General features: G+C 32.8%; 2 protein-coding genes across 2 annotated transcripts; both read right to left on the bottom strand.

The window, feature by feature from the left end:
- Positions 1 to 37: 37 nt before the first annotated feature.
- LOC125841548 (cation/H(+) antiporter 18-like) lies at positions 38 to 9,385 on the bottom strand. The gene is made up of 4 exons (XM_049520699.1): positions 9,268 to 9,385; positions 2,627 to 2,823; positions 1,342 to 2,343; positions 38 to 1,249 (listed from the first exon to the last, which is right to left on the bottom strand). Exons 1-4 carry the CDS (start codon positions 9,383 to 9,385, stop codon positions 38 to 40), a joined length of 2,529 nt encoding a protein of 842 aa, XP_049376656.1.
- On the bottom strand, positions 9,325 to 13,846 carry LOC125878236 (V-type proton ATPase subunit E-like). The gene is made up of 6 exons (XM_049559445.1): positions 13,621 to 13,846; positions 12,406 to 12,506; positions 11,452 to 11,644; positions 10,595 to 10,788; positions 10,341 to 10,440; positions 9,325 to 9,766 (listed from the first exon to the last, which is right to left on the bottom strand). The coding sequence occupies exons 1-6, from the start codon at positions 13,720 to 13,722 to the stop codon at positions 9,731 to 9,733; spliced, it is 726 nt and encodes a 241-aa protein (XP_049415402.1). The 5' UTR covers positions 13,723 to 13,846; the 3' UTR covers positions 9,325 to 9,730.
- Between the last annotated feature and the right edge of the window lie 229 nt (positions 13,847 to 14,075).

Genomic DNA, 14,075 nt, shown 5'->3' with positions numbered 1-14,075 from the left:
CTACAGAACTCGAACATTTGAAACTACTTTGTACTTTTTAGTTTGAATCACTTTCTCCTTCTGTTAACTCTCCATCCTTCAAGGAATTGATTGAATCTTGAGATAACTCGTTTCGATACTGTTGCACCACCAAAACTGATGCTGTAGTTGAAAATTCGGGACAAGTTAACAAGTTACCTAAAGGACCTAATTCTGGACAATCACTCTTTTTATCCAATGCTGCTGCAACTTCACCCTCAGATATTCTTCCCACAAGAAACAGATTGCATCGGTTATATGCACAAATTAATTCTGTAGTACCTGCAACGTCCTTTACTAACTTCTCTTCATATTTGATCGACCTGTTCTTAGAAAGTTTGTGTTTTAAGTCGGTAAGCAACTCTTCATCCTTGGATTGAGCCTCGGTGCTATAAGTTTGGTCCATATCTAACGTGACACTCCCTCCAGCAACCTCAGGGTCTACTAGGAAACGAACCACGAGTAAGTTAATGCCAGGGTGCTCTGCCATATGCATACCATAAGCAAGTGCTTCGCGATCATCATGACCCCCGAAGAACAAGATGGTTACTTTGAAATCAACATTGCTAGCAGATACATGAGATGCACCACCAAATCCTCGGTCTACCAAGATACCAACTGAACAAGGTGCGTGCTGAAGAACTCTCCGGTTCACATGCCTAAGATCAGCTCTCGTTGTTTCCAAATGTCCATCAATCTTCTGATGCTTATGGAACGGGAGAATTATCATTTCGACCCTCTTTCTCTCAGCACCAGCAATGATGTCCTCGTGCATGGTATTCATCGGAGAGATTGCAGTTGTAGGTCGGATAGACACCTTATTGAGATGCTCAAACATCTCGAAAGCAACAACAATTTGATTAGAATCTGATACCCCTCCCTTTGTCCAAAAGGGCATTCCGTTTTTTCTTGCCTTGTGGACCATCAGAATTGCTGAAGATTTTTCAGACAACTCCATAAGATGCATTGCATAGACGCGGAGTCCTTCTTTCTTTGCAGTACCTCGAGAAGCCTCCATGAGATTGATCATTGTGGGAATGTTCTTCTTGCTATGGAAACAGGTCATGATTCGGAGTTCTTTGCTCGTGTCTTTCCTCTCGATCGTTCTGTTCTTGTACTTGGTTATAGCCAGTTTAGCTGGCTTATACATGGATACCACTATAGGGGTCGTGATGAACGTTGTGAAGAGTGCCATCAGAACCATGATGGCAAATGTTTGATCATTCAGTACCTGCAAGATAGAACATTCGAAACAATGTAAGCTTACAAGAAGTAAATTCAAAACCGATAAAAAGTACTTTAGTCGATCTAAATGAAACGTACCCCTCTATCTTTACCAATGTTGAGGACAATAAGCTCCACTAGACCTTTAGTGTTCATCAAGAAACCAAGCGTAACAGCCTCCTGAACAGGCATTTTGCACAATAGCGAGACCAAAAAAGTGCCAACAATCTTTCCAAAACACGATGTGAATATGACTAAACCAAGAAGACCCCATGATTGTGCCCCTTGAATAGTAGCTACATTCGTCTTCAGTCCACTGGAGACGAAGTACAATGGAAGGAATAAACCAGAAACAAGATCCTCAACTTTTTCCACCAGAGCAGCAGAAAAAGGCCCTTCCTTTGGTACAAGAATTCCAAGCACAAAAGCCCCGAATAAGGCATGAATACCAATTGCATCAGTAACGAATCCTGCAACCAGCACGGCTCCAAGTGTAGCACAGATGTATAACTCATCAACCGGTTCACCCTCAAGACAACGTTTAGCCAACCAGTTGAATATCGGAGGAACAATGACTATGCAAAGCAGGACAAATCCCGTCCCACACAAGAGTACCCATAGTGAAATAAGAGGTGAATGACCAGTACCTGAAAGGGCAATAGCAAGTGCAAGTAGAATCCAAGCAGCCACGTCATTCACGGCTGCAGCAGACATAGCCATTCGACCAACATCAGTCGTTAAGAGCTTTAACTCAGCTAGAATCCGCGCCAAGACAGGGAAGGCAGTGATTGAAAGGGATACTCCCATGAAGACAAGAAAAGGGCCTTGACTAACACCTTTAGCAATAGTTCCTCTAAGAATGAATGAAGTACCTACTCCTAGTCCAAAAGGAAGGCTAATCCCCGCGAGGGCGATACTAAGAGCTTTCTTGCCAGTACGACGAAGAGACCTTGGATCTAACTCGAGCCCAACAAGGAAAAGAAAGAAAAGGAGGCCAAAGTTTGCTAAAGTATCCAACACTGTGAGGCTCTTTGGTGGAAATATTGCATTCAGATACTTCAGGTTCCTGCCAAGTGCAGATGGACCAAGTAGAATCCCTCCCTGCCAAAATCAAGATCAATCTACCGTCAGACTTCTCTATAACAATATTTCAGCATAACGTCCAAATAATTTTTGAACCGATTTTCCATGTTACATTACATGACATATTCTTTGTAACAACGTAACATCTCGCTATAACAACCAAAACATATTCAGACAAACAAAGTGCACTAGCAAGTAATGTTACTTCTATACACTTAACTATTTTCTAATAAGGCAAGTTGAATATTTCTACGACAAGTTAAAATACACTGATAGTATAAAAGGGGAGAAAGGAACTTACAATAATCTCAGCAATGACGCGGGGTTGTCTTAGAGGATGGAGAATATAGGCGAGGACTCGAGTAAGTACAAGCACCAAACATATTTGTACAATCGCAAGAGGAAGTGCATAGTCCAATGGATTATCCCCTTGGAATATTCCATTAGATGTAGCTTTCATAGGTTTTGGACATGCCATTGTTGTAAAATTGTTCGTCACTGTCAGACAGATTCAAGATTTAATAAAAACGTCTTCTATAAATCACAATATGTTTTCTTGATGTTAACAAGACTCTATTGAAACACTATTCAAGAAAAATAAACGAAGGAAGATATTTATTTCATAAAACTACGATAAATTGTTTAGTATGCTTTTTTACTATATGAATTTAGCTAGTAATATAATGACTATTTATAATAGTACGAAACCTAGTTTGACTAGATATTGGAAAACATATTTCCTATTTTTAGGCAAATCCTAGTTAGATATGGATCAAATAAATTAACAAACTAATATCTAATCCTAAACAATTTTGGTTTCTTAATATAAAAAAACACATGTAATTATAGACTTAAGGAAAAAGCAGGGGCAAAAGAGTAAATAACATATGGTGTATTTATCGTAAGTTCTTTTTGTCTTTACTATGCAAATTCAATTTCATGACGTGCAAAATAATTGTAAATATTATTATTCTGATTATTTTTTTACCATTTGTCCCAATTTGTGTCATTATTTTATTTTTAGTCAATTTAAGGAAAAAAAAAATCTATATATAGTACTCTATTTGTTTCAATTTATGTGACACTCTTTCTTTTTTAGTTAGTCCAAAAAAAAAATATTTTTTAATAATAATTTAACTTTAAACTTCTTAGTTTGCATTTTGTAAACCGATCAAATAAGTAAACATACAAAAAATTAATGGACATTTAACATTATAATAATAATAATAATAATAATAATAATAATAATTTAAGTTTAAAATATTTATTTTATCTAGTCATATAGATATTTATGATTTATTCTTTCTTTAAAAGTCTCTCTTTCTTATTTTTCGTGTCAGCTATTATCACATAAATTCGATTGACGGAGGGAATAATTTCTAACAATATGAGAGTGGTTGACACTACTTCTCTAATGAAAATAGAAAAAATAAATTTCATAAGTGAGGTTTGAAGTTTTCTTCCTCATTCATCCAACGATAAGAACCCCACCATCTCGTTCCCTGTCACTCCTGGACCCCACTTTTCCACCTCATTTCATCTCTATAATGTTTTGCTAGTTTACATATTAATATACTCTTGAATAATATTTTTTTGCTTACTTACTAAATACTAGAAAATAAGTTAAAATTTTGTAATTTTCTAAAAAGAGATTTGTTCTTATACTAAGCATATCTTATATATACGATATATTTTTTTGACTTTATATAGAGGGGGAGGGGGAAGAGAGAAACCTGAAATGCTGGAGAAAGTTGAATCTGCACAATAATTTTTCTTAAAATTTAAGAGGAATTGAGCAGATTTATTTATTATGAAAAGAAAAAAAGAAAAAAGACAAAGGAGATGAGAGAGAAACTTTCTCTTTTCCAAAGAGTGTGGAATTGATGGCTAAGTCAATTAGCACAAACCCCTTCCATTTTGTATAGTGCCATGAATTTGGCATGCCCATGATTGGAAAAACTTCCAACCGACTCTTTTGAACTTCGAACAATTTACTTATTTTAAATTACGAAAAAAAGACTCAACAATTCATTTATTTTGAAATGGTATATATAATATTAGTTATATTTTTCAAATAATTACGTATTTTATCATATATTAAAAAGATACACCCAGCTACATGTATATTTGTTATTAGTTGTGTATTTCAAATGACATACATAAACATGGCATTTACCCTCCAACTGTGAGTGTGCACAAGTAGACACTTAAACTTGTATAAAATTGAACAAGTAGACACACGTGTCCTACATGACATAATACACGTAGGATGCCACGTAGGACACAAAATTGCCATGTAGGGTGTCATGTAGGACGAATGTGTCTATTTGTTCAATTTTATATAAGTTTAAGTGTCTACTTGTGCACACCCAAAGTTAAAGGTCATAGCTGTCAGCTGACGCCAAGTTAAGAGTGATGTTTATGTATTATGCAGTGGCGTAGCCAGAAATTTTACGAAGGGTGTCCAAAAATTTAATAGCTAATAAAAATAATTTATTGAATGGGTGCACTTAAATTTACTAAATCGCACTACGTAACATTAATGATTATTTTTTTTAATTAAAAAATATATCAAAAATTTTACAATCAAAATACATAATATTTAGCTTTAATGTTCACTTTTATTTGATAGAGTAAACAAACAAAGAAAAAAAGAAGAGAAAATTCAGTTTAGAGTGAAATCACGTTTATGCTTCAAGATTTCACGAACTTCGGATGACTAACAATAAGAAATGAAAAATAAAGAATCAAACGAGTTATATTAAAAGAAATTCTATATGGAGCCTTTTCACTTTTAGTAATTTTATGGAATAAATAAATAAATAGGATTTTCTTATTAACTTTAAATTAAATAATTACTTTTAAATTTTATTTAAATGAAAATGAAAATAAAAGAAAAAACAAAAGTCAAATAACATATTTAGGGGATTTGAACCCGCACATCAGGTTGCAAAGGACTTAGCTTGAGCTGAACGACTAAAACCATTGAGCTAAGAAACTTTATTGTTATTCAAGGATGTCCAAAATGTGTTATTTAACCATTAAAAGTATCATTTTACTTATAAATACAGTGTAATTTCCGACGAAGGGTGTCCAATCAGGTAGCTACACCCCTAGTATTATGCCATTTCAGATACATCTAAATCATGCTAGATACATTTATCTGTATCACTATATGTATCTGATGTGATCTACATGTATCTAGGATATACCAGATACATAGGAGTGAGAGGGAGACCAGTCTACTATATATATATGATAATTTCTACTATACCAGATACATTGTAGAATTCATTAAAAGTGGAAACACTTCTTGTTAGGAATTTTTTCATATTCAAATTTGAGACCTCAAATTAAATATAGAGGAATCACAGGGACAAAGTTAAAATTCGAGTTACGAGTTCAACAAGATGTATCCCATATAGCTTTGATCAGAATCCTATATTTAAGTTTTTTTAAAAAAAAATCACTTAATTTATTCAGAGCCTAATAATTTTTTTTTTTGAAATTATATCTTATAAATTCAAATTTCCAAATATATTTCTGATCACACCTACCCAAGACATCCCTAACTTGATGGATCTGGAAATATTTACTTTCACATAAAATAATCATTTTCTTTTTAACAAAACTTAGTAATTAAAAAGGTTGAACAATATGGATTACAAGCAATATGTACTTAATATCAATGGATTTACTAATGAGGAAATTTGCTTTTAACTAAGATAAGTGAAAATAGAGAAATTTGTTGATTAAGACTTATAACAAATAAAAAAAAATACACAATTAAGGGGAAACAGGAAATTAATTAAATTTCCACTAATTACTAATTAGTCAAAAATAGACAAATCAAACATGTGGAAATTAACAACACAAGCAAAGCCACCCAAAAAAGGAAAAAAGGAATAGAACAATTAAGAAATTAAAAAAAATAGACTTTTAGATATTAATGTTGTTTTTAGAAGAATTATGGCTTTTAATATTCATTTAAAAAAAATAAGTAACGCTTTTTAATGGCGTTTAGTATGTTTTCACTCGTAGTATTAGCAATATTCTCATAATTTCTTATCTTTTGAGTTTTATTACTATATATCTGTTATTTTTATGTTTTAGTTATCACATTATTATTTTGTTGTTGTTGTTATTCCTCTTTGAATGCTATACAATGTTTTTTAAAATTTGTTAAGTTGTTTTTTTTACGAACTATTTTGAACGCGTTATTTGAACCAAATATCTCTTGAAAATAGCTTTTGTACCTCTAACATTTCCAGACACCACCTTTGAATATTCAATGTTTTAGAAACATCCACTCCAATTTTATTGGATCATAAAGATGTTTTAAATTGATTACTTACTTTGTAGTCAATTGATTTGAAAAGAGAGGGAAAAAAGAGTTATTATTAGCATTATTTCCATGAAGTTGACTATCTTCAATTATTATTGGAAAATATTTGCAATGAATGTAGCATACCAATGCACATTCCCTTTCTTCATGGTTGCATAACTCTTTTGTATTTTTAAAATTTTTAAAACATTAACCAACTCATACTCCATGTATCTACACATACAAAATAATATATATATATATGAAAAAAAAAGTACTCGCACCCACTATTTATATCAAACCAATAAATACATGACAAATATTTTTTGGTTAAATATAGATGACTTCTATATTTGAGGGGGAAATGATCTGATTTATTTCATCAATTCAAATGAAGGTTTATTTCATCTAGAATCCTTTAAAATATATGTGTCACGTTAGTATCAAATGTCCACGAGACACAGTGAAAATGAATTAAGATGTCTAAATATGTATTCACAAAATTAGAATGCTTAATTATCAATTGTGACCAAATTAAATGTATATCTATTTATTATGCCTAGTTTACAATAGGTAATGCATAAATTTATAGGGTTTGGGGTTTATTCCAACTAATTCAAGTAGAAGTTAGGTAGATAACTAAATGAGTCAAAATAGTGACGGGAGGATACATGAAGAATCAAACTATTTTTTATTCGGAATTCACTGATCCAACTAATTTATATTTACATTGTGGACGGCTCACTCCCTAACAGGGTTTCATCATTTTCTGAATCTAAAAGGCGGAGTCGGAATTTTTAGTTTATGATAAATCGTAATTGTTTTTGATAGTGGGTTTTATATAGATTTTACGAAATATGGTTTCAAATGTTTTTGAACTATATATGCAACATTGAATAAAAATATCCTCAATTAATAATTTGTTCTAAAAATATTCTTTGTCATCAATAGTTTGATCCAAAAATACCATTATTATTACTTAATGAGTCAAAATCTAAATACTAGTATTATTTTTTTAATTTTAAACACCTTCTTTTTCTAATAATAATTTTTAGGATTTGGTATTTATTAATTTATATCTAAAATAATACGTTTAGTCAAAAAGTAATATAGAAATTGGTTTTCCTATATCTCATCAAAGTAGGTTTCGTACTATTATAAATTAAGAGTTTGTTATTAGCTATTTTCATGTAGTAGACAATGTATCTTAGAGTTTATTGAGTTTATCAATAAATAATTTCCACTATAAAAATTTCTATTTCTTAAAAATTAAATCTTGAATTCGCCTACAAGCAATTTTACAACAATGGACTATGCACTTCCACTTTCAATTATACAGATATGTTTGGTGCTTATACTTACTCGAGTCCTCGACTATGTTCTCTGTCCTCTAAGACAACCCCACGTCATTGGTGAGATTATTGCAAGTTTTTTCTCCCATATTATATACTATTAGTGTATTTTAACTTGTCGTAGATATATTCAACTTGCCTTGTTAGAAAACAGTTAAGTGTATAGAATTAACTTTACTTGCTAGTGCACTTTGTAATTTCTGAATATGTTATATTTCCCTTGTTTTTCCTTTTGCCCTTTGTGTTGTTATTAAAGAAGTTCTTTGAAGTTATATATGTTGTTCACAAGTTCCAAAAATGTTAAGTGCAACCATATTGAAATCTTAAAAATGCACTATTTTTGGAGGGTCTCACGAGCGCTCAAACAAGATAAGTGTATCAATTATCCTAAATTTCTTTATTTCAAGATTGTCACAATTATCTCTTCCTTAACAATGTAGATTGTAGTCATTGATACCATTATACATTTCGTTTCATCCTGAGAGGGTTGGAGGGTGGAGAAGACATAAGTAACATAGAATGCTAATTGTGAAATTTGTTTGAGTTTTCCCTTTAATGGTTTTGCAAGGCTAATCCGAATTAATTTGTCTAATATGAATATTAAACTGCAATATTATAAAGGAAATATAATACATGGCAGAGTTATTATAAAAAAAAAAAGTAGGATAAATGATAAAATAAAATTATTAAATAATAAGCAATGAAGTTAAAATGATAGAAAATATAAGGTAATGACACGACCATATCAAACGCGTCATTACAATGAAAATAGGATTGACCTCTCATGTAGAGACTTTCTTTATTGAATCGATCTTCTAGACTTTTCTCAGTCAAGCTTTATTGTTCTTTAATGTAATCTCGATCCATAGTTTAAGACTCTATTCTTTATAACCTAGTTTATATCCACAAATGAGGTGACTCTGTACCAACATCTTTCCGTTTGTATAATATTCAGCTAAGTAACTTCATAACCTCAATACTTTTTTTCTTACTATAGCATAGGGCTAAGTGACTTCATAACCTCAATCTACTTTTTTCCTTAACGTATCATAGGCCTTTGTCGGGGATTTCATCCCTTCACCTATAGACAGTGGCTGTCGTTCCATTATGATGTGATAAAATTTAAGTAGCAATTAAAACGTCGTATTTTTAAAAAGATCTTACTTTTTATGTATTAAATGATTCTATGAACATAAGAAAAATGTGTTCAGCTGCACACTAGGCAGGCCTTGTTCTCAAAGGAGAAGTAAACCGCACTAAACAAACCTTGTAGACGAGATCGACCGAGAAAGTATGCATGAAGTTTCAAACCTGAAATCTCTTGCTTAACCAACTCGACAACTTTATTATCAAAGAATTGTTGGAACAATTCCTTGAGTAGCATAGATTTTTAACTACACATTACACAGAGGGATATTACTCACAATAACTTTGTCTCAACCGATAAATCAAGCTTATTGACATACATTATACTGCAAAAAATTGCCCAAGCCCAGTGCTAGAGTACAGAATTATCACTCAACACAAGTTTTGTTGCAATGCCCCCAAATGAAATAATCACAAGAAAACGAGACAGTTCCAGAATTGCAAAACAAGTCTTTTTGGAGAAAATAAAATAATAGTACACAAGCAAAGCGATGGATGATGATTTGAATTCAGTCTTTCACCAATTCAGAATCCACACAGCGATGAACGAAGAGGGATAAACACAGGAAAAGCTTCCAACTGCTCAAGCAGCAACCTGACCGAATAGGCACTTGCGGATCTGCAATATTCAGGACAGCAACAAAAAAATCAACTAATTAAGCGTAATAATATATATAAGTAACTGATCAAATGATGACAAGCTAATTAGTCTCAAGTCTCAATTAGCTTGTGACCTTAAACGGGTCAAGCACCAATATTACCTTACAGATATTTTATTTTAATTTTCAAGATTTAAGAAAGTCTCGACAAATATTATTAAACAACTGACCTGCCCTCGACCCAGATTAACTAAATTTAGTGGACAAAAATGATAAGGAGATGACAGTACAAATATTAAACCACATAGCTAAAAGGTACAACATGTCAATGAATTGAGCTGCAAAAGGCTATTCCATAGAGATCAATCACGAATAAGAAATAGTAATCCTCTAAAATGCATATCAAGTTAAACAATGAACAGTTCAAGACACTTTGTAACTCATCTGAATAAGTTTTTTAAATAATAAGAGATGGATAGACAGCTAAAACTCGAGCAGTAGATCACGTACACTGGAGGAACAAAAATCAAAAGAATTGGCAAGACCAGACCACAGAAATCTGAGAAGTATGAAGGAAAGGGCAGAAGGAAGTACCTCTGGTAGTTTTTTACGGAACACAACTTCCAATCTGGCATCAAGAGTGTTTTCACACACAATTTTCCCATCTCGAGAAGCCAACACCACTCCTCCGGAGCTGTGGGGATAAAGAGAGAGAAGTAGGTAAGAGGAGTTACGTGATTTTTCAGAACGCTGATTTCTCCCAAAAGCAATAACACGCAAAACAAGAGAAAGAAAGGAATCCAACCAACAGATACTCATGAAAGTAAGGTTGTAATAGAGCAGCTTACCAAGATGGACCATGCATATTATGATGTGATGGAGCAGGAGGAAGGTGGATTTCATCAACTATGATCTCAGGTTGATGGACGTTTGCCTTCTCTGCGTATTCTTCCTTTACTCCCTCCAGTACATGTTCAACCAGGTGTACGTCATGTTTCCGACAACGCAGAAGGACACAAGGCTCTTTAAGCCTAAGCAAACTCTGCAACAGAAAGAGTTGGTTTCAAATCATGCCTAAAGACTAAGCAATAATAAATTCAGTAAGCCATCCAGACACCATGAACAGTTCAGCCAATTACGGTCACAAACAACATAAAAGACAATAATTTTGTTGTTAATCATAGAATTGGGTTTGGTCATAGCACTCTAGACATTTAACTACTAGCAAAGAAGAAATTGCACGCTTCATATTACCATGAGGGTAAGTGCTACAATTTTAGATTATGTTGAAGTTGAGCCTCAATTTTAGAAGTATCCAGAATGAAGGTAAGGTACCAGTAAAAGTTCCTTTTAATACTATCCAATTATATTTTGGTAACTAAAACTATAACATGATTCTAATAGGGTCCTAGACTTAAGACCCAGTACAAACTTGAAGCAAGTGATATTCACAATTTTCATATTCTCATCCCATTGTAAAATACAGTAAATGCCATAAAAACCAAATAAGGATTCATAATCTGGCGCCTAAGAGCTCAGATAACATGATGCTTATGACCACATCAATAGATGACTAATATTGGTCAACTTACACATATTATATCTTCTATAATATTCCTACTCGGTTTCTAAGATCTCATAGTTTAATTCATGAAGTCCAGAAAAAAGAAGAAGAGAACATCGTGTAGATTAACGTCCATCATACCTGAACAATAAGATCATGCAGAAGCTTCTTATAACCGCCGTGGTGGTGATGAAGAATAGAATCTATGATGCCGTGCTCATGATGGCTAACATTTAAGAGCTCCTTTGCTGCTGCCTCCTTCATGGTGTTAACCAAGTCATCCTGAGCTTGAAGAACTTTGATTCGAGAGGCATTGAGTTGCATGGAGTACTCACTACAAGAAGTACATTAAGAAGAAACTTTAAAGACCGTGTCGGCCAATTGCAGTTCAAATTAGATAATTAAGCTGAATCACATAGCATGTAATTTTCGCAAAACAATAGCAATTAAAAATTTAAACTTCAGACCTAGTTCAACATGATCTGGCTTCCTACAGTCTACAGAAAAGAACGTCGCTAGGAAATCAACTTCAGACCAAATATAACCATATGGCTTGTTCCAAAAAGAATTACTATATCCTAACTAACAAGAAGTACTAAAAAAGGTATTAATAATTAATGGTAGCAGAGTACAACACTACAAAAGCTCCAAATAATACACAATGATTGTACTTCAGAAATACCCAGCAAAACCAACTGAAAAAGTACATCCATGATGTTCCAGACCAAGCATGAACAACACAAGAAGAAACCTGGATATTCTAAAAGATAAAGAGGTAGTCTTAAGCTGCAAACTAAAATCTTAAGCTAAGACGCCAAATAAAAGTAATCATTTTCATCCAAAATCAAGTGATAGCTTATATAGTTACGAAATAACGAATCAAATTGCTGTTACAGTCATAGTATTACTGAATATCTTCTCTTCACAGTTAGAGCACAACGGCATTTTGATGGCTAACAGAAATCAAATTGTAGCATTTGACCAGCAATATGAATTCCCAAACATAAAATCAAAGAACATTTTTTTCAATCCAATTTGACGTAAAGCACAAAATAATAACACAACAACGAACCAAAACAAATGAGAAAAAATTACATCTTCTTGCGAACATCCACTTGTTTCTCTTTGCGTTCGTACTCTTGTCTGATCTTCTTCTTCTCTGCTTCCACTAGCTGCAACTTCTCGATGTTGAATTCCTAAGAAATAACCACATCCAAAGACCATTATTTCTCTAATTACCTTAAAAGGAACTCCAAAAATAGGCAGATCCAACTATCTCTCTGTGAATTGAGAAGCACAGCTACTTTTAGCTGAAACTATATATAATTAAAACATTTCAACTCCAATTAAATACAAAAAGTTTTTTTGACAATATATATATTTAGAACTTTTTACACTCGAACAACATATATAATTCAAAATTCCAAATAGTATGAATATCTTTACACTTGTTATCACATTTCGGAAATAAAAGTTTGGATCCATCACTGACTCAGAACTGGTTACAGAAATTAGATAGTCAAAACTTTTTGAGAAGTACAGATTTAAAACTTTTTAGACGAATCACATATATAATTGGAGAATTTATAAAGTACCATACATTTACAATTATTATCACAAAAATTATTGACAATAGATCCAAATTTTAAGGCTTTTTATGAACCTCATATATAATTGGAGATTATAAAAAGCACCCTATAATTACATTTATTATCACAAAAATTAGTGACTGCAGCATTATTCACACTCGCCACTTTCCAAACAATGTCATTTAAAACTTTATAGACTCGAACAACATATTTAATTCGAAATTTTCTAAAAAGCATATACCTTTACACTTATTATCACAAATAATGCTTGCTTCACTATTCACACTCATGACTTTAAATTTTGGATCCAGCTCTGACAAAGAACAATGCTAGATGCAGAAAATAGATAGTCAAAACATTCTGAAAAGTACACATTTAAAACTTTTTAGAGTCGAACTACTTTCAAAAAAATTCGAAAAGTACTATACTTCTACACTTATAATCACAAATAACACTCCGAACTTCAAATTTTGGATCCGCCTTCAACTCAAAACAATGCTAGATGCAGAACTCAAATAGTCAAGCTTTCTAAAAAGTGCTTTTTTAGACTCGAACAACATATATAACTCGAAATTACTGAAAAGTACCATATAATTTATCACAAAAATTAGTGACTACAGCACTATTCACACTTGCCTGACTTCAATTTTTGGATCCGATGATGAATCGGAACAATGCTCAATACAGATATAATTAAATTGAAATTCAATATAGGTCTTACTTCTTCAGCAGAAACGGAAATCTCATTAGCTTTTTCTTCTGCTTCCTGGCGGATGAATCGAACCATTTGCTGGATCTGCTTGGAGACATCGGCGTCATTCATTTTCGGAGCTTGAATCCGGGTCGAAATCGGGTCAACGATGTGATCCTTAAGGCAATTTCGGGGTTTTCTAGCAGAGATACAGAGGTTTTCAGAGAAGAAGACGACAGGTAAGAGAACAGAGTTGACAGTTCACATAATTTGTAGTATCCGATCTATCTACCCCGTCTTTAATCAGAAATTCCATTAGCCACCCCAAAACTTCTTTTAAATACATTTAGGTACAATTTTTTCTTTGTCTTTTAGGGGCTCCTGCCGTTAGTCATCCCACGTTTGTTATTCCCCTGAATGCGAGATAAAGATAACACTATAATTTTGGCATAAGTTATCGCTTGATATTATCACAATTAAACGTT

The sequence above is a fragment of the Solanum stenotomum genome, chromosome 10, assembly GCF_019186545.1.
Source record: "Solanum stenotomum isolate F172 chromosome 10, ASM1918654v1, whole genome shotgun sequence".
NCBI classification, from domain to species: domain Eukaryota; kingdom Viridiplantae; phylum Streptophyta; class Magnoliopsida; order Solanales; family Solanaceae; genus Solanum; species Solanum stenotomum.
Note: the sequence above shows the minus strand (reverse complement) of the source record. Positions and strands in the feature narration are given on the sequence as shown.

Bases quoted from the DNA above. Each gene is read 5' to 3' on its own strand.
- LOC125841548 (XM_049520699.1), bottom strand. From the start codon at position 9,385: ATGCTACTCAAGGAATTGTTCCAACAATTCTTTGATAATAAAGTTGTC. The intron at 2,824-9,267 runs GTTTGTTTAGTG...TCTGTCTGACAG, and splicing joins CGGTCGATCTCGTCTACAAG to TGACGAACAATTTTACAACA. The intron at 1,250-1,341 runs GTACGTTTCATT...TCTATCTTGCAG, and splicing joins ACATTGGTAAAGATAGAGGG to GTACTGAATGATCAAACATT.
- LOC125878236 (XM_049559445.1), bottom strand. From the start codon at position 13,722: ATGAATGACGCCGATGTCTCCAAGCAGATCCAGCAAATGGTTCGATTC. The intron at 12,507-13,620 runs GTAAGACCTATA...GTTATTTCTTAG, and splicing joins TTTCCGTTTCTGCTGAAGAA to GAATTCAACATCGAGAAGTT. The intron at 11,645-12,405 runs GTAATTTTTTCT...TACTTCTTGTAG, and splicing joins GTGGATGTTCGCAAGAAGAT to TGAGTACTCCATGCAACTCA.